At 46.1% G+C, this 20713-nt stretch overlaps 1 protein-coding gene across 1 annotated transcript in view; it reads right to left on the bottom strand.

Annotated features, from left to right (window-relative positions):
• Positions 1–3937: 3937 nt before the first annotated feature.
• LOC133264975 (AF4/FMR2 family member 1-like) overlaps positions 3938–20713 on the bottom strand; it is a 31686-nt gene continuing 14910 nt past the window's right edge. The window contains exons 8-23 of the mRNA XM_061445172.1: positions 20400–20457; positions 20158–20267; positions 18824–19004; positions 16348–16398; positions 14171–14271; positions 11341–11590; positions 10148–10239; positions 9793–9796; positions 9581–9640; positions 8660–8790; positions 7436–7507; positions 6723–6825; positions 6595–6632; positions 5804–6018; positions 4634–4738; positions 3938–4086 (exon numbers count right to left, since the gene is read on the bottom strand). Of these exons, the coding sequence (XP_061301156.1) occupies positions 3965–4086; positions 4634–4738; positions 5804–6018; positions 6595–6632; positions 6723–6825; positions 7436–7507; positions 8660–8790; positions 9581–9640; positions 9793–9796; positions 10148–10239; positions 11341–11590; positions 14171–14271; positions 16348–16398; positions 18824–19004; positions 20158–20267; positions 20400–20457 (1693 nt within the window). The 3' untranslated portion in view covers positions 3938–3964. The remainder of the gene's footprint in view (positions 4087–4633; positions 4739–5803; positions 6019–6594; positions 6633–6722; positions 6826–7435; positions 7508–8659; positions 8791–9580; positions 9641–9792; positions 9797–10147; positions 10240–11340; positions 11591–14170; positions 14272–16347; positions 16399–18823; positions 19005–20157; positions 20268–20399; positions 20458–20713) is intronic.

The raw sequence follows: 20713 nt of genomic DNA, 5'->3' as shown, positions 1-20713 counted from the left end.
ACTCCATCACACACAGGGCAGAAAACATCATTTACAAGACGAACCTGTGTCCCCAAAATAAGTTTCAGGCGTATAGATTTAGAATGGGAACCAAGAGGGAAGGGAGAGGACAAAACAAAACCAAGGACATCGCAGTCAGACTTTGACCTTAATTTACAGAAGAGATCTCTGGGGGGTTTCAACTATTGAATAAATGGCATCTTAAAAATAGATCATTTGACAGTTTCAACACGTGCATTATTTCTCCTAAATAAATAGGGCATGGAAATGGTTTCGCTTTGCTACCACAGCTGCCTCCTTTCCTTACGGGACTTCACCATCACCCGTTTCCCTTGGATTCATGATTTTGTTCCTCAATGGCAAATGTTATTTCCTCCACTATTACGTGTTTTGGTTTTAGTCATTCCTTCATTCGCACTTGTTAAGACCTGATACAGGCCCAAGTGCAAATGATGAGCATCTTGCCTAACCCTTCACAGGCCTCTGAGCTGGCTCGAGGTGGAAACATGATGGCTTTTAAAAAATTAACTATTATTGAAACAGTCTCCTCCATGACCTGCAACAAAGCACAGCTTCCTATGTAGCTTGGTACAATCCTCAGATTGCTTTTGAAACGAAAGCCCCCAAATACCGCCCTGCACACCTGTGACATGAACTGCCCAGGATCCCATTTCCTCCAGTTCCAGGGGAGTTTGCTTTGGGAGTGGGAGCAGTCCTTGCATGACCACTGCCACACAGTAGCAGAGCACATGTGCCCTTTCCCAGCTGTAAAGAGGCAAATGCCAGTACATCTGCCTTGCCCAGGCGTCTTCTTACCAACTCTGCTCACATAATGCACTTGCATGAGCTTTCCAGGGCAGCAGATGATTGCCATCTGGGCAGCAAAGTGCCTAAAGGGCCGGCAAGGACAGGACCTGGTGCACCCACAGCTTACAGCAGGGGTGGGCAAGTGGCTCTCCAATGGGAACACGGTCTGGCAGCAGGGAGTGAGAGGGGTGTATGCAAAATTAGAGTCCCGAGGGGACCTGCGTCCCTGCTTCACCTTATGCTTACCCATAACTAACACTCTGCCAAGGCTCTTGCAGACTCCCACAGTGGTTTTCAGATTCAATAAAGCTTCCTTCCTCTTCCTCAGCCGGTGAGCCTAAAAATTGCTAAGTTGCTTTGAAGACAAAGTCACAAGGCGGCATCGACCCACTAGTATGGAATCGAGCTCCAAAGTGCATGTCAAGCCTTCAGGCTGGCTGGCCATCCCCATGCTTCCCGAGAACAAAACACTTAAAGCTGAGCCCCTCTCTGTCGCTGGCTCACCCAGAGCAGCCCAGGGAGAAGGAGCGCAAGTGAAGTTTGATAGCTAAAAGAGCGAGGGGGGGACATGGACCTTCCTTCCACTGGTTAGGACAGCTTATCCCTGAAAGGCACTAAGGCTTTCAATAAAGTGAACATACAAGGACAGTCCCTTGAAGGTACAGGAGGTCCCGCACTGCCAGGGTAGGCGAAGGGACTCCAGGCTTCCCGGTGGCAGAGGCCATTTCTACAGGAACTACTTCTGGAAACGAACACCTTTTGCTCTCCGCTTTCGTGACCATCCAGACTACTAGCAGGTAATTTACACAATACTGCTGCACACACGCAGACCTGTTCCTCCATCCTGAAATCATGGGGAAAATGGAGCTCATCCTTTCCTGCAAGTACAGCTATTTTAGGACACCATTCTCTTCACCACTCCCACAGGTCTGTCCGAGACAGGGCAAGGGGTGCCAGAGGGGACCAGAGGGCTAAGGCACACTGTGAGATATGAGGAGGGCAGGATGCTGCTGCCACACAACAGGAAATCTTTGGGTAGAGAACGGTGTCCCCCTACTGAACACACAAGTGCCGCAGATGCTGCCCTCACAGTTACTGTCACCTGCAAAATCACATTTTCAAAACGCAGCCCCCAACAAGGAAAAAATTGCTTGCAAACAGCTCATTATTCCCTCGGGTGTCCCCTTGACAAATTCCTAAGTTGCTGGGCCCATCCTATAGTTTGGTTCAGAGAGAGCACATGAGTTACCTCCCACACGAAGGAGGTTCTACTTTGCTACCAAACCCTGCTTTTACATAGTCACTGACACCAACAACGGTTACAGGCAAATACCCAAACACAAAATTTGTCTTGTGTTCCACATTCAACCACTCAGCCCCTCCTTAGAGAGAAGCGATTCCTCCCCGTGTAAGCTCTCAGACCCAGAACAGCGTCCAAACAACCACAGTGACCCAGTACAAGCCGAGTACCCCCACTAGTCAAAACGGCAAAAAGCAACAGGACAAGGAGTCCTCAGTGTCAGTGATGTCCCTTCACCACAGCAGAGGCAGAGCTCTTTCCAACCACAGTTCGTCATTTTGCCACCCCAACTGTGTTTGGCTTACAAGGTTTAAGCCAAACAAGACCCTAAGTAACACAGTTCAAGTGCTAAGAGCATGTGTGCGTGGCCAGAAGGACCAAAGCAGCGATGACTGGAGTGAACTTGCAGCACTGAAGGCGGTGGCTTTCCCCCAGTTCTCAGGACAGCGGGTGGCTGACAAATGCCAAAGGGTGAGGTCGGACACAGGCAAGGCAGTAATTTTTGCGGCTTTTATTAGAACGTAACGCTGCCCGGCGCTGGTGAGGGTGTTACTTGCCAATGCAGAGGTAAAGACAACAAAGACTGCACCAGTGCTTGCAATAACACTTCTCTCAGATGTCTTCTGTTCAAACAGCTGTTGCAAACACTGGGATGTTGCATAATAACCTCAGGAGGAAGATGTCCTTCTTGAAGGCACTTCTTAATGTATAATTATTGTTCCGCTGGTTATTCATAGAAATGTTTGTAGACCATCAATACATTGAGCCATTCAGACACTTCATTGCGCTTCATTGTTTTAAAGGAAGGTGCCATCAACGCTGTGGCTTTCCTCCCCAGAACAGTTCAATGTTTTTCCAGTATACCCAGATCTATCCCACGATGATTCCTCTTCCTCTGCAGGCGCTTTGTAGCTGACAGTTCCACAGTTCAACACCTGAACAAGCTAAGAATTCAATAAAGAGAGGCTGAGACATTGAAAGTGCAAAGAACAAACAAAACCCCAAGGGCAGAAAACAAAAATAAAGAAATAATAATAATAGAAATAAGAATGATAGTAAGAAAAAGAAGTTCCAGGTACTTCAGAAGAAAAAGTTGTTCCACGTACCTACGACGTTCTTCCAGGTACCTACGACGCTGTTCCAGGTACCTAAAAAGTTCTTCCAGGTACCTAAGAAGTTCTTCCAGGTACCTAAGATGTTCTCCAAGGTATCTAAGAAGTTGTTGGAGGTACCTAAGAAGTTGTTCCTGGTACCTAAGAAGTTCTTTGAGGTACCTAAGAAGTTGTTCCACGTGCCTAAGAAGTTGTTCCTGGCAGTTAAGAAGTTGTTGGAGGTACCTAAGAAGTTGTTGGAGGTACCTAAGAAGTGGTTTCAGGCACCTAAGAAGAGGTTTCAGGTACCTAAGAAGAGGTTGCAGGCACCTAAGAAGTGGTTGCAGGCACCTAAGAAGTTGTTTCAGGCACCTAAGAAGTGGTTGCAGGCACCTAAGAAGTGGTTGCAGGCACCTAAGAAGGGCTGGGAGGTACCTAAGAAGTGGTTGCAGGCACCTAAGAAGTGGTTGCAGGCACCTAAGAAGTGGTTGCAGGCACCTAAGAAGTGGTTGCAGGCACCTAAGAAGAGGTTTCAGGTACCTAAGAAGTTGTTGCAGGTACCAAAGAAGTTGTTGCAGGTACCAAAGAAGTTGTTGCATGCACCTAAGAAGTGGTTGCAGGTACCTAAGAAATTGTTGCAGGTACCTAGGTACCTAAGAAGTTGGTCGAGGTACCCAAGAAGTTGGTCGAGGTACCTAAGAAGAAGAAGTTGTTCCAGCTACTTAAGAAGAAGAAGAACAACCAACTTAAGTAACTTGAGCACCAGTTAAGGCATGTTGTTTTCCAGTCTCAGCCAGTGTAAACCCTGTCTAACATAGCGGACTAGTCTGATCAAGCTGCTGGTCAGTGACAGCTCCTCCGATGCTGCGCCGAGTTCCCCAAAAAACTCTGGAAAAAAAAAGAGAGAAAACATTTGGTTGGTTTCACACAAGAGGCACGGAGGAACAACAGCAGCACACTGTCACTTGGGAAGTCCCGTTAAACACGTGGTTAATACAGACAGCTCAGCGGTATTAGAAGGCTGGGAAGTGTTAACAAGCACGCACGGCAGGGCATACGAGAGGAAAAGGCACTCGCGTGTGCATACACACTGAACCACCTCCCCCAGTGCCTGTAAAAGGACATTGAGACTCCACGGCAGGGGGGAGAAGTCTGGGTGTTCACACCCCAGTCCCTGCCACATGCTCCTCCAGATGTTGAACCGGCCAGATTTGACCGTCTTTCTGAAGGATGCCCAGAAGCACACACAGCTGTCAGAACAGCCCTTTCCTTTCATCCATCCTCAAACCCTGGAGCCATCACGATTTCTCAACTGAACAGGTTTAAACATTTCTAAGGCTTGACAGGCTATACAGCTCTAATTTGAGTTGCTTTTAGCTGGGCACTTGAGGCAGGGTTAAGGTAGTGCTCCTATCCTCCCACCAACTTCAGGCACCATGCTCCTTCTCCTGCACAGGTAGGAGACGGCTCTTGTAGCCTATCTGAGGCTGCTGGGAGGTGCCGTCAGGCCGCACACCCTGCACTGTACTGGCAATCTTCTCTGCAGGTGACAGCAAGTTATGGGAAATCAGCCCACCTGTTCCTTTCCGGTCACCTTTCTGAGACGTTCCTGTAGGACCTGCCTTCCAGTGACATGGGCTTTTCCCAGTCCCTTAGTCCCTCCAGTCTCAATCATGTTGCAGAGTACCTTTCGGCTCTCCTTTTTTACACACAAAGATTGGAGGCTGAAAACTTCTGCTCAGCTGTGTAAGGAACATTTCGGGAGTATTCTCTGAATTCCAGCCACTGCCTCGTTAGCGAATTTTTACAACCTTCCAGCAACTGAGCCAGGCACATTGGTCTTTTTGGGTTTTTCTGAGTTTGCCAACAGATTGTGACACTACACCCCTTCACCCACAGCAGCTCAGAAAGCTGTGGTTTATGGAAAATGACTGCAATGGCTGCAAATGCCACGTGGAATAGCAGGTTACACACTGAAGGCACCCAATCTAGGGCTTTTGAGCATTCACCGCTGCTTGTACCTGTCGCGGCACCACAGGACAGTACAATCTTTTTAACAACAAAACTGTAAAACACAAAAAGTAGCAGCAATGTCAGGAGATGCTACCGGCAAATACTGATCATGTGCCCCAGAAGAACTCCAGTTCAAGGGCAGCTCAGCCTCTCTGTTACAGGGTGATGCCAGCCCCACTGCTCTCAAGACAAAACTACCTGGAAGATTGACCAACAAAAGCACAGGGCTGCAGGCCAAAATGTTTCTAGTAAAAGTGAACCCACTCAGCAAACCTAAGCATCCCAAAGGGAAAAGTAAAGAGCAAAAAACTCCTTATGCCTCTTGTGTTACCAGGAAATGCGAGTTGGCTGGTTCCCTGCACTTGATACGCTCACCCCTTAGCTCTTAGACATTTGAGGATGCCGAGCCAACCTTTAAATGGCAACACTCATCAATATATCATCATCTGGCATCTCTGCCAACATGCCATAGCTGTCTGTATGTAATGCTTTGATCTTTAGGTATGGTGCGTGCTACACTGTTAGAATTTAGGCATGCACATATGTACAAACACAACACAAAAGACAGAAAAGCCAGAGGGCAAAAGCTTACCCTGATTCTTCAGGATCAGTGCATCAGCTCGCTCCCAATAATTAAGCGCAGAGAGAACATAGGAAGTGATGTTGACGTAGGAATAGGTGATGTCTGGGATATCGGAGGAGACGGCGGTTGAAGAGCACATACTGTTGCCACTGCAGTTGCCAGCTCCCCGCTGAGAAGTGGTAGGAGACGGCATTGGAAACGATGGAGAAGGCATGCCTGTGCTCCTGCAGGAGAAAGAAACACCATCATGAACATTTAACTTTCGCTGCCACATACACAGCAACACTGCTGCAGATACCTAGAAAGGACAACATGCTCTAGAACTCACAAATTAGAAAATGAGTTTCTTAATTGGTGACTGAGCTAAAGAGACAAATATTCAGGTATCACCTCAAAGTTATGCTGCCACAGGGTGAAGGCATGACCCTACCAGACAGTGGCCAGGAAGACAGGAAGGGTATCTCACTAAGTATCAAAGGATCTCTAACAGAACAAAGATGACAACAAGGGCTTTGAAACAGCCTAGTGATGATACCTTCTTTGCTCCTCTGACCACTTCTTTGGTTACCTGATACACGGTAACTCTGGACCTCGTAACAAAGAAAACCCCTTCCCAACAAGAAGAGGTGGGAAAGAGAGAGCAGAAACATACTCATGGCCCCTAACAATAGATTTCAGGTGGCAAGAAAGAGCCAATGGAAAGGCACTCTCACATGCAGCTTGCAACTCAAATACTCCAGCTGCTGTTTTCACTCACACCCTTATGGGCACATTACAACCCATGTATTTTCAAATCTTACCTTGCAACAGACGGAGAAGGTGCTTTTGTGGGAAATCTCTGCAGCAAGAAAAGAACTCTTGTTAGATTTGGGCTGCTCAGCTGCCATCAGTAACTAGCGCAGCCATGCATCTGGCAGCTCAGTTACGCGTGCCCTACCTTGAAGTGGTCGTTCAGAATGCTGGAATACTTTGCTGCAGTCTCTTTTTTGCCACGGAACAGGGCCATGTTCAGAAGGGACAGGCAGCGCATGCTGTCAACAGAAACACACCCAAGCTTGGTCAATATTCACGCTTGCTGCTGCCTGCTCAGCAGTCACCAGCCTTGTGGGACGCAGGCAGGCATGCCTCAGCTCTACCGCAAAGTCCAGAAAGCTCGGGATTTCTCCTCCTTCTGCCTATCTTTAAAAAAGTCACTGTGAAATAATCACAAGGGGAAAGAAACCAAACGAGGGCGGGGTCTGGTCTTTCATATAAACAGGAGCCCAGCCTCTTACAGGTGCCACAGGCTGAGTAAGCCCCCCTGCAGCCACGTGCCTCAGCTACGTTCAAGCTACAGCTTCAGTTAGGTGGCTCCAACATGAGCAGCCAAATTGCATTCTTTCACCTTAGGTGAAAGCCCTTAGGTGCTCTCGAGTTACCAGAATATCAGATTTTAGAGCCTGTGCCTTCCACGTGTGGTCCCTTGTGATATGTTGGCTCACACTAGAGGTGTTCCAGTTCAGTCTGGATTTTCAAGTGTGAGGATTTCTTCCTTGCAGAACCCTGATTCCCATTTCACTCATTCCTTTCCCCCTGAAAGTAATGAGTCGTTCACTCGATCAAGTCTAAAAAGTACGAAGGCACAGAAAAAGAGTTACGCACCATAACACGGTAAAGATTTCTTCCTGTGAAGGTGCTGAGGGGCTCATACAGTATTTTAGCATCATGATGAATCTAAGGAAACAAAAGAAGGAGAACCTTGTCAGCCGTCAGTGATCTGATGGCCCGCTCTTTATAGGAGAAAACAGTGCATGCCATTATCTCAAAGGCTGGTCCAAAAGTCAGGGAACATGCCCTGAGGTCTTAGTCCTGGCACCAAGTGCTTTTATGACCTTGAGCAGAGGACTGTCTCAAAACGCCTTGTTTTCCATGCCACAGGAACAGATAACGGCCTCTTATGTGACTCACTCTCCTCTTACACGATTAACAGGCAGCACCCCTTCAAGTAGATGTTCCCCATGGGCCACCTAATGGCCTGGGGCAGACATCTCATAGGAAATGCGTCGCTTGGTAAAACACAGCCAAGCAACTCTGCTTTCTGAAAGCAAAGCAAAGCAACAGCAGCAGCTGGGAAATACAGTCCTTCAAGAGGAGAAAGCAAATAATTCCTTTTAAAAGTTTGCAGGCTATGACAGAAAAACCTGACAGCTGTTTCAGCTGTGAGGCAAGGCATCAAATCAACTCTCAAACACACTCATACATCCCCTCATTTCAATAGGAATAAACTGATACCTGTCTCCCTCCTATCCAATACATGGTTCCTCAGGTTGTGCTGCCTGTACATGTCACACGGCCCGTGTATGTCATACTACCTGCATATATCTACTATGGCTCTGAAACTAAATGGGGAAGGTTGCTAAAAGAAGCCCCAATAAAGCGTACTGGTAGAAAAACACATGGCAGAAACCAGTAAAGTCTGCCTTCAATCAAGTTGCAAGACCTCTGGGGCACTGACTGCTCTTCCACATGCTGTATTGCTGCTTTGCTTTTTAAAACTGAAATGCTACTGAGCTCGCATGCAAAAGCAACTTCAGGTCTGGATAAAGGAAAAATCCCTTCATGTCCTTTCTTGTCAGAACCGGTGTTCTCTGGTGTACCTCAGCTGCAAGGCTCAAATGCTCAAGAGGACATGGCGCCTACATCTTCCGATAAGCAATGCTGAACCATTTCAAAGGATTTGTCTCTGGTGCCTTTGCATGGCCTGTCTCGTGCTTGTACAGCAACCTGAACTCTGCTCCATGGTGGGAACCCACAGCTGCCACAGGTGCAAACAAGCAATGCAACTAACCCTTCCCCTCCAAACATGCTGCTTTGAAAACTGCTTACTTGATGAAATCTGTGGTGTCCTGGAATATTTTGTAGGCGAAATTCTGTGCATTCGCTTCCAAGGCAATTCCGTACTCGATGAAGAAAAGGGCAGATTCTAGGTACTGAAAGGCCTTCGCAATCTTGTCAGTCTATTGGGAAGAATATTCTCATTTTTAGATTACGACAAAAATGGCTTAGTGTACCCAAATGTCTCAAGTGTACCCACATTCCCTTTTTCTCCCTAGTAAGTCAGGAGTTGAAGGAAGAAAAAGATGCGGGCCAGGCCTCCAGGTGACAGTTAATGTGGTCTGGGTGTGCTCTGGCTGTTTGTAGCTCTTCCTCTTGACCAATGGTTTCCCCAAGTATTTATTATCTGTACAGTTTTTGGATATTACTGTCTGGTCTTGGAGGCCTGCCTCATGAAAGGCAGGTTCCCTCACTTCATTTTCACAGGTAAATGGCAAGTAGCATATGTAACTTATCTGACTGAGGCCTAACTAGCAAAAAACTACACTACTTCATGTACACTGCTAAACTGCACATAAAGAAGAGAGCTGCTTACATCTGCAAAGGGCACTTCCAAGTCTTGTCCACCAGCAACACAATTACTGTCAGGATCGTGACATTTCAGGGTAAACTGTCCTATAACTGTTCTGACAAGGGCTTTGTCATAGCTCTGCAAAGCAAAGTGGCCTGCTAACCTCAGACAACATCTGCTCTAAATCCTGTTCTTGAGGCATGTTCTCTAGATGTGTGGCAAAGGGAAATGTCTGAACATTTTGGGAAACAAAGACAGCATCCCCACATATGACTTGAACAGACTCCAAGTTTGGAGTATGGGAAGTCATTTTAACTGGTGAATCCTTATGCACATGAACACAAATACTGGCTCCCAATGCATGAGCTGCTTTACATTTCTAGCACAGAGCCAAAACTTACCATTGCATCAGCTTTGTGTTTCAGCCTCCTGGCCTCTTCTGCGTAGTATTCTGCTGGATACTTCAGATGTCTGAATTTGGGACACAGAGAGGAAAAACAGAAAACAGGGAAAAGGCAGTGGGATAAACTATTCACCGTGCAAATGGCACACAACCAGTCGTGCACTAACAAAACGAGCAAGTAAAGAGTCATGCCCTCTCAGAAAAAGTTACCTGCCTGCCCAGCACCTTGTCACAGAGTAGTTTACCACTTGCCAAGAAGGAGGCAAATCAAAACCTATCATTTGTAGGCAGGCACAAGAGGTACCTCCTCTCAGAGTGAAAAAGTAACTAATTTCTAGAGTAGTGCTTCTAGTCCAAGAAATGCTGTAATTAGACCTTTGCTTTGGGGTAGGTGGGGTAAGTCCCAGACATGAGAAGACAGTACAGGGCAAGTCGCCGACACCTCTCCTTCTCTCTTTCCTCCCCAGAGAAATGCCTATTAAGGCAGAAGCCAGGGTAGCTGCAGGGCCAGGCTGGCCTGGTGGCTTTACAAAGTACAGATGACGGGTGTAAGACAAAACCTTACCTTTCAAACTTGAGTTGAGGTCTCTTTGGCTGGGAGGTACCATTTGGCAAAGAAGGCACTGGGAAAAGTTTTGTGACGTGTCCGGCAGATCCCTGACAAATCACAGAATACAGATAAATCTGCTTAGAGAGATGTCGAAAACGATTCCAAAGCTTGCCTTTCCTGAATTTCAATAGGAAATATTTTGTTGTCCCAGGCATAGTCTATCTCCCAGGCTCTACCTGTCTTCTAACCTACTTCCCCAGCACCTCCTCCAATAATGGAAATGAAAACCTGGCTTCTTACCTGACTGCTAGTAGAAAGGCTTAATACCATTCACATCATTAATACTTTTCCCAAGCATGGGGAAATTAAGTAGCAGCTTTCCTTGCACAATGGCTAAGATAGCAGTAAGGCTGCAAGCAGCACATTTTTCAGGAAACCTTTCACTAACCAAGGCAGCAAGAGGTAATATCCATTCACACTTATTTCCAGCTTAACCACAAAATCGTTGATTCTCCATTACCAACTACATTATAAGGAAAAAGCAAGCAGTTAGAAGCCAGCTGAGAGAGCGAGCACAGTCGGGCTTGACTCACACAACATACTAGAGCACACCCACCCAGTCACTAGTAAATAGGAAGACAACTGAATTTTACAACCCAAAAATGCAAAGATCCAGCTGCAAGGATCACTAACAATTTCATAAGCAAACTGTGAGGATGGTGAGGCACTGAAACAGGTTGCCCAAAGAAGTGGTAAATGCTCCATCCCATCCCAAACCATTCTATGATACTATGAAAACCTTACACGCGGGTTGTATGTTTCTTATTTTTAAGCAGCCCACTTTTCCCTTTTGTAAACACCCTTATTTTACACCAGTATTGTACTTGCAGTTGCCTACAGTCAGAAACAGTTACTGCCATCAACACGATGCCTTTGGTTTTTACACGGGCACCTCTTCTCACTAAGCTTCACTAAATGAGATGCAAACAAACGATGGCAAGTCAGCAGAGAAGTTACAGTGTAGGCTTCCGGGCTAGTGACGTACGGTTACAGATAGCCGTGAAAGGGGCAAAATGCCTCAGAGAGCTTTCTCTGGTGGCTGGTTTATCTTCTTTCCTTTTCTATATCCTCAGAGCATGTTTCTAAAGAGAATCACGCAGCACCCACGGGCTGCAGGGAACTTCCTGTTAGTTATAACAGATACCTACCTTGATATCCTTTGATAGTTCAGCTTCATTACTCTGCACTTTGCGGTGCTTGCAGATCAAAGGATCCTTGTTGTTGCTCTCGGTCTTGGTTGTGTTGTCGATGGCAGACAGCTCGTCGTTCTGGCTTCTGCGTCTCTTCTGGGCCACCTTTGTTGACTTTGGTGCAGGAGGTATAGGACACAGTGGTGGCAGTGGTGGAGGTTGAAAATCTTTCTTCCAGTATTCATATGAAGCCTTGGAGTTTGATGCTCTGGAGACGGGAAGAGCATTCAGCAATTGGGATGAATACGGTGCATCAATAATGTAGTGAATTTTTACAAAATTCGTTGCATCATGTACCGATGATGCTGAAATCTCTCTGGAAGTGAAGATGACATTAAGAATCCAACAAAGGCAAAATGAAATTTCAGTGTGCATTAGATACCACATCTTCAGCTGCTAACAACAGACAAGCGAGTTGCTTTTCAAGTAGAATTAAGCCCCAGGACTTGTCCTTGGAATACAAATTTATAACCAGGATAGCAGGATATTGCAAAAAAGGCATCCCTCCAACACAGCCGCTTTTTACTTAAAGACAGAGACAGTCAGTTCTCTGGGAGAAATCAGCCAACAGGGCAAATAAACTGCAGCACTGCCTCTCTTGCCCCATTACGGTAGGAGGTGTCTTCTATGGTTACAGATACTCACCCTGACACTTGATCCTGTACACACTTGGACAGAATTAAACCGAACTGTTCCTTTAAGACTTGCCTGCTCAACTAGACAACACTCACAAGACTGAGAGGGTTCAAGTCAGAGATTTAAAATGTTGCACTTTTTGAATGGCAGGGACTATCACATTTAAGAATATGGTGGCATAGCAGATTTCTGATCATCTGAAGTTAGCAATACAAGGGAACTCCGGCAGCTCGAAGCAACACCAAATAACTCTAAACCTTGTTTCACAACTGCTCCTTTCCATCACTTTGATTCAGCTTCTCAAAGTTTACACAAAAATACTCAGCAGTGCATTCCACCTCAGGGACTGCAACATCACAAGGAGGAAATTAAGCTAAACCCAGAGAAAAGACTGAACTGTAACGTTGCGCATCTGGCTTCGTTCTGCTGTGCATGAGACAGTCCTCTCCCCTGCTCCACAACCCACTTTTCCCATGGCACAGTCCCTACCCACTGCACTCGTGCTCCCTAACTTCACTGCCTTGTTACAGCTCCAGAGAGGATTATAGCACAGCAGCACCCTCTGACCTGATCCAGTGCCCTCTCTCCTCCAAAATACATATTCTCCTTTCACTCCCAAAGCCGGAGCATGGGGTTTGCCTTCACTGAGAAAAAGGGAGGAATGAACCCCAGTGTCAAAGCCCCTCCGTTATTACACCAGCTGAAATACCACCCAACTAAACGTTAGCCCAGCGTTTCAGCGCTTTAAGAGTACGTCTCTATTTTCTTGGCAGAAAAGCAGATTATTCGTATTTTCAGGCCACAAACCTCAACGCTATACCAATCCAAGGCAATGCCTCAAATTCAAGCCACAAGCAAGAATTTAATGCAGTAGCCCATGACTGATGCGCAAGCCTCCCATTTGAAGACATGCGCCTGGAAGCATTTGCTCTAGCAAAGATCTAGCCAAAATGCTGGTAGCACAAATTACGCAAATTATATAGGGGAAATCTCAGCACATCCATTAGAAGCACTGCAAACGCTATGCTGGAATAAAGGAGAAATTCCCGGCCATAAAGGCCCCCTGAAATTCCAGACAGAGTCATGATTCAAAACACACGCTTGTCTGCCCATTAAGTCACAGATACAAAAAGACAAAACCAACAAGATGATTTTAGTGGAGAAGGGAAATGCTCGCCACCTGCCTAGAAAGCATTTTAAGGCTACTTCTGTTTCTCATGAAAGCAGAAATAATGAACTCTCTGAGAGTTCAAACATCACAGAATAGAATCGTAGTTTGGTTTGGAAGGGACCTTTAACACTTGTCTAGTTCAACTCCTCTGCAATGAGCAGGGGCATCTTCAGCTAGACAGCAAGTTCTCTTGCCATCCCCTGAAACACCTCAACTACCATGCAGAACAAGCAGACGCCACTCCCCATAGAACAGCTAACACCCCCCAGACCATCTAGAGCAATCACCTGCTGACAGATTGCCTCCACGGAGGTTTGGAGAAGGGGAATGACTCCTGCATCCCAGCAGGCAGGCAGTCTACCGCACTGTATGGAACTCAACCAACAAATCTGGTTGGCACAAATGTGTTTCCTGCATCTGGTCCAAAAGGCAGCAGCGCAAATAGTTGCCTACCAGCTTAAAAGGACAAGCAATATGGGCACAACTGGCAATTACATTTCCTGCAGCGTAAAGAGATATCCCGAGCTATGCGCAATACATGGAACAGAGCAGACGGCAACGGAAGCTGCAGGATGGGAAGCGTTTAAAATCATGTCCATCTCGACGGTTAGAAATCTGGACAAATGCCACAACATTCAACGCTTGTGCAGCAGCGAACAGCAAGAATGGGAGGACGATCGGCCACTGCAACATCAGCTTATTCTTGAATGGTTAGAACCATAATCCTCAGCATTAAGAAGGGATCGGAAACAGGTGACACCCAAGTATCACTTCACACCTGCAACAAATAATAAGGTGAATAAATTCCATTCCCACAGCCACCTGGTGGGTTCCAGGAGTTAAAGACAAATCTTCAGCAGATGAAGCCTCAGGAGGCACATTACGTTATAAGCAAATGTGTGAGGACAGAAGATACAGTTCCTTGTTTAAGACACACTCACTTTCGTGCATCTTTCTGCCATTCCACCACCGTATACTCACTTCAGTTTCTTGGAGTCTTTCTTAGGTGAAGAGTTCAGTGATTTTTTTTCTTTCTCTGATTTCAGTTTCTTCCTATTCGTCTCTTCGTCCACCGCTTTCCTCTAACAGGAAGAAAGAAAACCAAATCACTCAGGTTTTTAAAGTTCACGTAAAGTATAAACCAATGCAGCTAAGTTTGATCAATTCTTGTTAGAAGTATTGAAAAGATAGTGGAACCAACAAAGTGGAAACCCAGACCACAGCAGATACAGATTTCAGGTTCACTGAGCAGTATCCTAAGATGACATTTTATCTCCTTCTGCTTGGATATTTTGTAGTGGCAGAGATGGAACTGCTCAACCTCTTGCGGCTAATAGTAATCAAAATTAAGGCACTTCCATTGCTCAAAATAAGCATTGCATCTGTTCTGGCTGGGCTTTTTTTCTTCTACTTGGTATGAATTATACAGAAATGTATTCAGATTCCTCCTGATGTAGTCATGAACTGCAGACAGTTGGGGGTTTTGATAAGTCTTATCAAAGGGAAGGAAAACGCTGCATTCAGATGTGCAGGGGTTCTTGGGTTTATTAACAAAACTATGATCTAGATGAAATTTTAAGAGTCAGTTAAAATTGCTGCCACTGTCTTCCAACAGGAACCATTAAGGTAGAGAGGTAATAAATACTACTTTTCAATTACACTCCCTGGATGGAAAAGTACAAGATATCAAAAATCATCAGCTCACATGAATGAAAATCTTCAGAATACTTTGCTACAAGCCAAGAAAATGTAAAAGAACCTGCACTTATCAGTCAGCGTTATCCACTGGCTGTCAATAGCCAATAGCATGCTAGGACTTTGTGTCCCTCCCAAGAGTACATCCAGGTTTATGTCACTATCACAGAGCTCAGTGGGCTGCGTGCAGCACCGAGTCTACCTTTGGCAGCGTGCTCAGGGCAAGGCTCCAGATCATGACCTTCAACTGTCTCTCAGGTTGAGCTCCACACTGCTGCAAAAGATGTCTGACAGCTGTACTGACCTAGCTGGCTGTGATGAGCCTCCAAGGACAGATGCATGCTTACATAATACAGACAGTGAGGCTCTGAGGGGGGGGGTCCTGAAGTCAGACGCTCAGACTGCCAGGCAGGACATGTCTAAGATCAAACAGCTCCTGCCTTGGGTCTTCTGAGGCAGCAGGAGAAGTGACAGATTTACTGCCTCTTCACCTTTCCCCCACTGCTCTGCACAAGGGGGACTGCTGGGGTCTCTCAAATTTCTTCACGATTTCCCCACCCTCCTGAATTCTCCCCTACAACTATGGGAAGTTCAGAAAATGCCAAGACTAAACTAAACCCACATGGGAACCAGGCTTATTCACCTACACATGCTAAGCTACCCGCTTGGTGCGGACCACCAAAAAGGTATACAGGCACAGAAATATCCATAGCGAATACCCATCCACCATAAGGCTTGCAGCCAACTTTCTCTGTGCCTGCCTGGAAGCTTATTCACAGTCCCCTTTGGGAGATAGATAGCTTTCCAAAAACCACTTGTGAGCAATTACTATCTTTGCTAAATAAAGGGCTGCCTTTAATTCAAAGGAAAGCAACTATTACAGCAGAAGGACTCTGCAAGGATGTGTCTGGAAAGCCCCTTACTGGACATACGTGTCTTTTCACGTATGTCTGTTCACTGCTAGAACCACGACAGCTCCAGGGAAAGCCAAAGAAACCTTCTATGTATTTATCCAAGCACTGAGATCCAAAGCAGGGTTTAGGGATGGTTGTTACTGTCAGTGAACCTGCTTCAGTTAAAAGCCTGCATTTATGGAAAAGCAAAAGGCACGAAGCTTCTACCATCGCCCCTAAGGAATAACACAGTTCAAGCCTGCAGAATTCCTTTCTCTTTGTGTAAGCAAGCAATCACAACTGTTTCAGACTACTCCACACAGGAAAAGGCTATGCTACTCAGACTGAGCTTACTTGGCTAATGGCAGCAGAAGGGGCACCCACGGACAAAACTGAAAAGCACAAACTGGGATGGCTGGGTTAGTTCTTCGGGGCACCCCCCCAAACTGCAGACAAGGTGCTCTCCCACAACAGACATTAAACGGGTAGCACAAATGACTGCACACTCTAGCAGGCATTTCAGATACTGTGCTGCTTTTAAATGGGTTGCAGGGAGAAGGGTGGGCTTACCTTGGTTAGGCAGTTGCCAGGCTGCCACTTACTGGAAGTTGGTGGGTCAGGCTGCAGGCAAAAAGAGAAAGGAGAGATGAAAGACTGAGGGCTTCATGAGCTATTTTCCTTCTAGCACAGCTTACTAGAACCCAGGAAAATTTCCTCTTTCAACTGTTTGAAAGAGCTTGAGAGACCATGAGACCGTGGGGATGCTCTAGCATGTGCACATCGACATCTGCTTCAGAAACACAGACCCCATTTCTCCACAGGATCAGTCAAACGTCTTGCACAGCACTCCTGGATCACTGCTAGCCCTGCCTGTCACTCACTAAGACACCAGTCTACATGAAAGCTTCATCTTTGTTTGCCACTAACCAACCCTGCTGCAAACTGAGACAACATCTATAAAGAGCGTCAACTGTAAAAACAGATTAGGTGCTGTCCTCGCAACGCTTGCGCAAAACTTCCTGCACGCAGCACTGCTTTCAAAGCGACAAGAACCTGTGCCAGCTGTCACACCTCTCTGCAGTCTGACAGGTCGGCTGTCAGGCTCCTGTGGTTTAACCATGAGAAAACCATTTACCAGAATTGTATAGCACATCAAGTCTGGCCTCTTCCCACTCCTCTGCCTACACAGCCCAACACACGCTTCCCTCCGCATCAAGCAAGGCATAAGCAATGACCGAGGTCTGAAGGCCTCTGGAGTCAGTCAGATAACAGAATGGGATTGCTACAAGCCCTGCCTAATCTAATAGCAGTCTGACATATTACAGTAAAGCCAACTAACCCTAAACCAGACAACAGAAGCTGCAAATCAGACACAATTCTCTGGGACCCATGCTGAAACTACCATGTGTGGGTCAGCATCACTCAAATGTGTAGCTCATTGTCTGGACACCAGAGCACAGCTATGCTCTTGCCCACATCAGTTCTCCTCAGTCACAACTCTGCTTCCAAGAGGAACCACAGTTCTTCTCCAAAAAGACAGCCTCTACTACATGAAAGGTTTACCGAGACTCCTGGGTCCCTTCCGCTGTGATTTTCTTCTCTATCCACATTCAACTCGCTGTAGAACACGTCGATAAACAAGACATGTCCTCAACTTTCTTTGAGTGAAACTACCTAGAAAACCGGTTTAAAACCCAGTTTGTTTCCCCATGGGTTTAGGGGTTTTCATTAGGTTTTCCAAACACTAGACTTCTGTTTAAGAAGAAGAAGGAACTATGGCCTGTAGGTCAAAGTCTGTGCTTTTGCATGGGAAGAACTAACTATAAACAAACAGGCCGTGTGCACTAACTTGCTCCTCGAGCATCATGGATGAACAGTTTGCTGTATAAAACAAGGATAAACCATCAGTGGCAAATAGCTGATCATTGGCAAACAGTGGCAAATAACTTCACTGGAGCAAGAAGGGTCTTTCAATGGAGGGTTCTCAGGACAAAGCAGGCAGCATTTGGTAAAAGAAGAGAAGCACATAACATCTGCTTCCTTCCAAAGACACCCACGTTGCAAAGGGCAAAGTCTGTAACTGAACTGCTGGATGGTAAAGCACGTAGATGCAAGATGAGAAAGATACTCCTTTTCAAAGTCTGTTTTCTGCACATAAAATTTTCCCCGTTGAGGTGCTTCTCAGGTAAAAGACAGGAAAGCTAGGGCTGGCGGAGGGGGAAGAAATAAATTATAGGGTTTCTGGGGTTTGTGAGAGCACCTCAAAACTGTCAGCAGACTGCTTACATCAGCTGTGGTCCATAGGATATAGGCATGCGCTTCCCTTCCCACTGGCCTGAGAATGTTTTGCAAGCTGGAGGAACTGTCTGAAACCATGGGACACGAGCACTTCCGCAGCAGACTTTTAGAAAATGCATGCTCTCAGTAATGAAACCTTAAGGCACCACATTCTGTTTGTCTGCATTTCCCAATAAAAGCCTCAGAATTGCCAGTGCAGCACTATCTGAGCCAAATCCAACAGAAGCAAGTCTAAGCACATTCCAGCCCTTCCTGCAGGTCTGATCACTTCAGCTGCAATCTGGGAGAAGCTCAATCTGTCACTTGTGCACAGGAGCTGCACTGAGAGAGGGGCTCCTCTTAACCTATCAGGAAAGTGGTCTTATCCTGAAGCAGTCCATAGCTTTAGCACCCAGAAAAGCCCCGTGAGCAGAGGTGGGTCCCAGACACCCCCAGACGAGCTGTGCTGCTCATCTGCGCCTTCCTTATGTTTTGCCAGTGAAGTCACTAATTCCTCAAGGAGTGCTAGACAAACACTTCAAGGTTAAGCAGGTAAAACTCTAATTATGCTGTTAACAAGGGTTATAGAATTGATCAATTCTAGAAGGGGAGCAAAGGGCAGGAAAAGTCTGATGATGCAGCATAGACGTCACAGGGACACCTGAGCCATGAGAGGATTTCAGGTCTCCTGTCCTGGCTGCATTCAGACAGCGGGGAGGCTGAGGCAAGAGGCTGTATTAAGCAGCCTCTGCATTTTATCTGCATTCACCTCAGGCGCTGACGCTCTCAAAGGTTCCTTGGCTTCACTGCCACTTGTCTCTGAGTCTGAAGAGCTGTCTGAGTCACTGGTGCTCCCTGAGTCACTGGTGCTCCCTGAGCCACTGGTGCTCCTTGACTCCGAGCTGCTGGAATGTGCTGATGCTACAGTCTTGGCCTGGGACTGTTGGACACTGCAAGGCCACCATGAGATAAAATTAGAAAGCAGCATAGGTGAAGTTTCTTGTTATATTGACATGACAAGATTCAAAACTAAAACTGAAACCCCTGTTTTGGTACTGAGACGAGAAAGGATAAGGCCAAGGAATACAGTGCCATGCTCAAAAGATAAAGCACCGGAATAAAAAACCTCTAGAAGTAATAAAACCTCCAACTCTATAACCAGGTCAGAGAAATCTCTGAGCAGGACTGCTGCAGTCTGCAGCTGCATTTAGCCAACTGAATTTTAAAAAGGAACCAAAACTGGCAAGTGCTCTTTTGAAAGCCTCATCCCTCAAAAGAAAAGGGTGCCGTAAAGGCTAATGACACAGAAACATCCACGCCAGGATGATTTCTCTTTTCTATATTCTTCCCATAAAGTTTTCAATTCATCTGTGTTACTTGGGCAAGGTGCTGGAACTGCTTCTTTAACAACCACGTCAAGCACCAGCAGTTTTTGCAAGACTCTCCTCTCTTCAGGAGTGTTTTCCTCCAGCACTGGCAACAGGAGTGAATGGAACTGAGGAAGAGCCATGACTTGGATGCAGTCCTTTGTTTCGAAATGGGCTTGTGAATATTTTTTTTTCTCTTTGAAACTTGTTCCATACGTCAGAATCAACACATTTGTATGGATTGGAGGCAAGTTTCTTGAAAATCTTGAAAATTCTGTGCTTCTCAACTTCTTGTAATACTGGCAGGTGGCCGTTACGTCTACCCTAAATATTGCTTCTGACTAACAATACATGGCAGGAACTACTTATAAGGAGCTGCCTTATCAGGAGGAGCTGAAACAGCCTCCGTGAGTCTACCCAACGCTTTTCCGTTCTTCGCCTGCTTGGCTGTTTTGGGCTTCCTTCTAAACTAAAACTGGACTCACACCTCACCCAGCACTACTACAACTGAGAACCCCCTTGGCTCCAGGGTGATCTTCAGATACTCTGGTGGAGGGCAAGAGAACTTGGGGAAATATAATTCTGGTTGATAAGAAAAATCCAGCATGCCTGGATTATTCATTTCTCATTGGAGCTTTCTGTAAAACCCCATACAACTAACGCCAATTTTCAACAGCAGCTTCGGGCAGCTAGAAACCAAATCCTGTATCTACAGGAGAAACAAGGAACCCCTTACCCATGCACCCCATATATTAAGACGTAGTTTGTTTTTCCCTTCTTATTTAGTCTAGCTGTTAGTTCAAGAACAAAGCTGTACCTTGGAGGAGCAAGTGGATTGTCAGCAACCTGTTTTGTTCACAAAAAAGAAGGAGGAGAATGAGAGTAAAGGTTAGCTTAAGGCATTCGGAACAACGCAACAAGGCCTGATGATTTAAAGGCATGTCTGCGCGCCCAGCGTATAAAACATCTAAAACCGACTTGGTTGTCATCGCTGTCTTCGCTATCACTGACTTGCAGGTCTTCCTGGAGCAGCACTCTGAAAGACAACCAGAAGATAAGTATCAGCCAAGGCAGACGTACTTTCAAGTACCAGACACTGAAAACGACTTGGTTTGTGCTTGCCAAAAGAAACCAACCTCCCACATTCTTTAGGAATGTTTGGCATTCTCTATCTGCTAAACCCTGTCGTTAATGAATGATAAAACGATAACACACAATCTAGGAACATTATATTGTACTTTTCAACTAATCTCAGGACATTTTGAAAAGGATGTCAGTATCATTGGCTGCCA

This window comes from Pezoporus flaviventris, unplaced genomic scaffold, assembly GCF_033815535.1.
Source record: "Pezoporus flaviventris isolate CSIRO_AGI_PZ_B2104156 unplaced genomic scaffold, CSIRO_AGI_Pfla_v1 ptg000002l, whole genome shotgun sequence".
NCBI lineage: Eukaryota > Metazoa > Chordata > Aves > Psittaciformes > Psittacidae > Pezoporus > Pezoporus flaviventris.
This window is presented reverse-complemented; position numbering and strand designations above follow the sequence as displayed.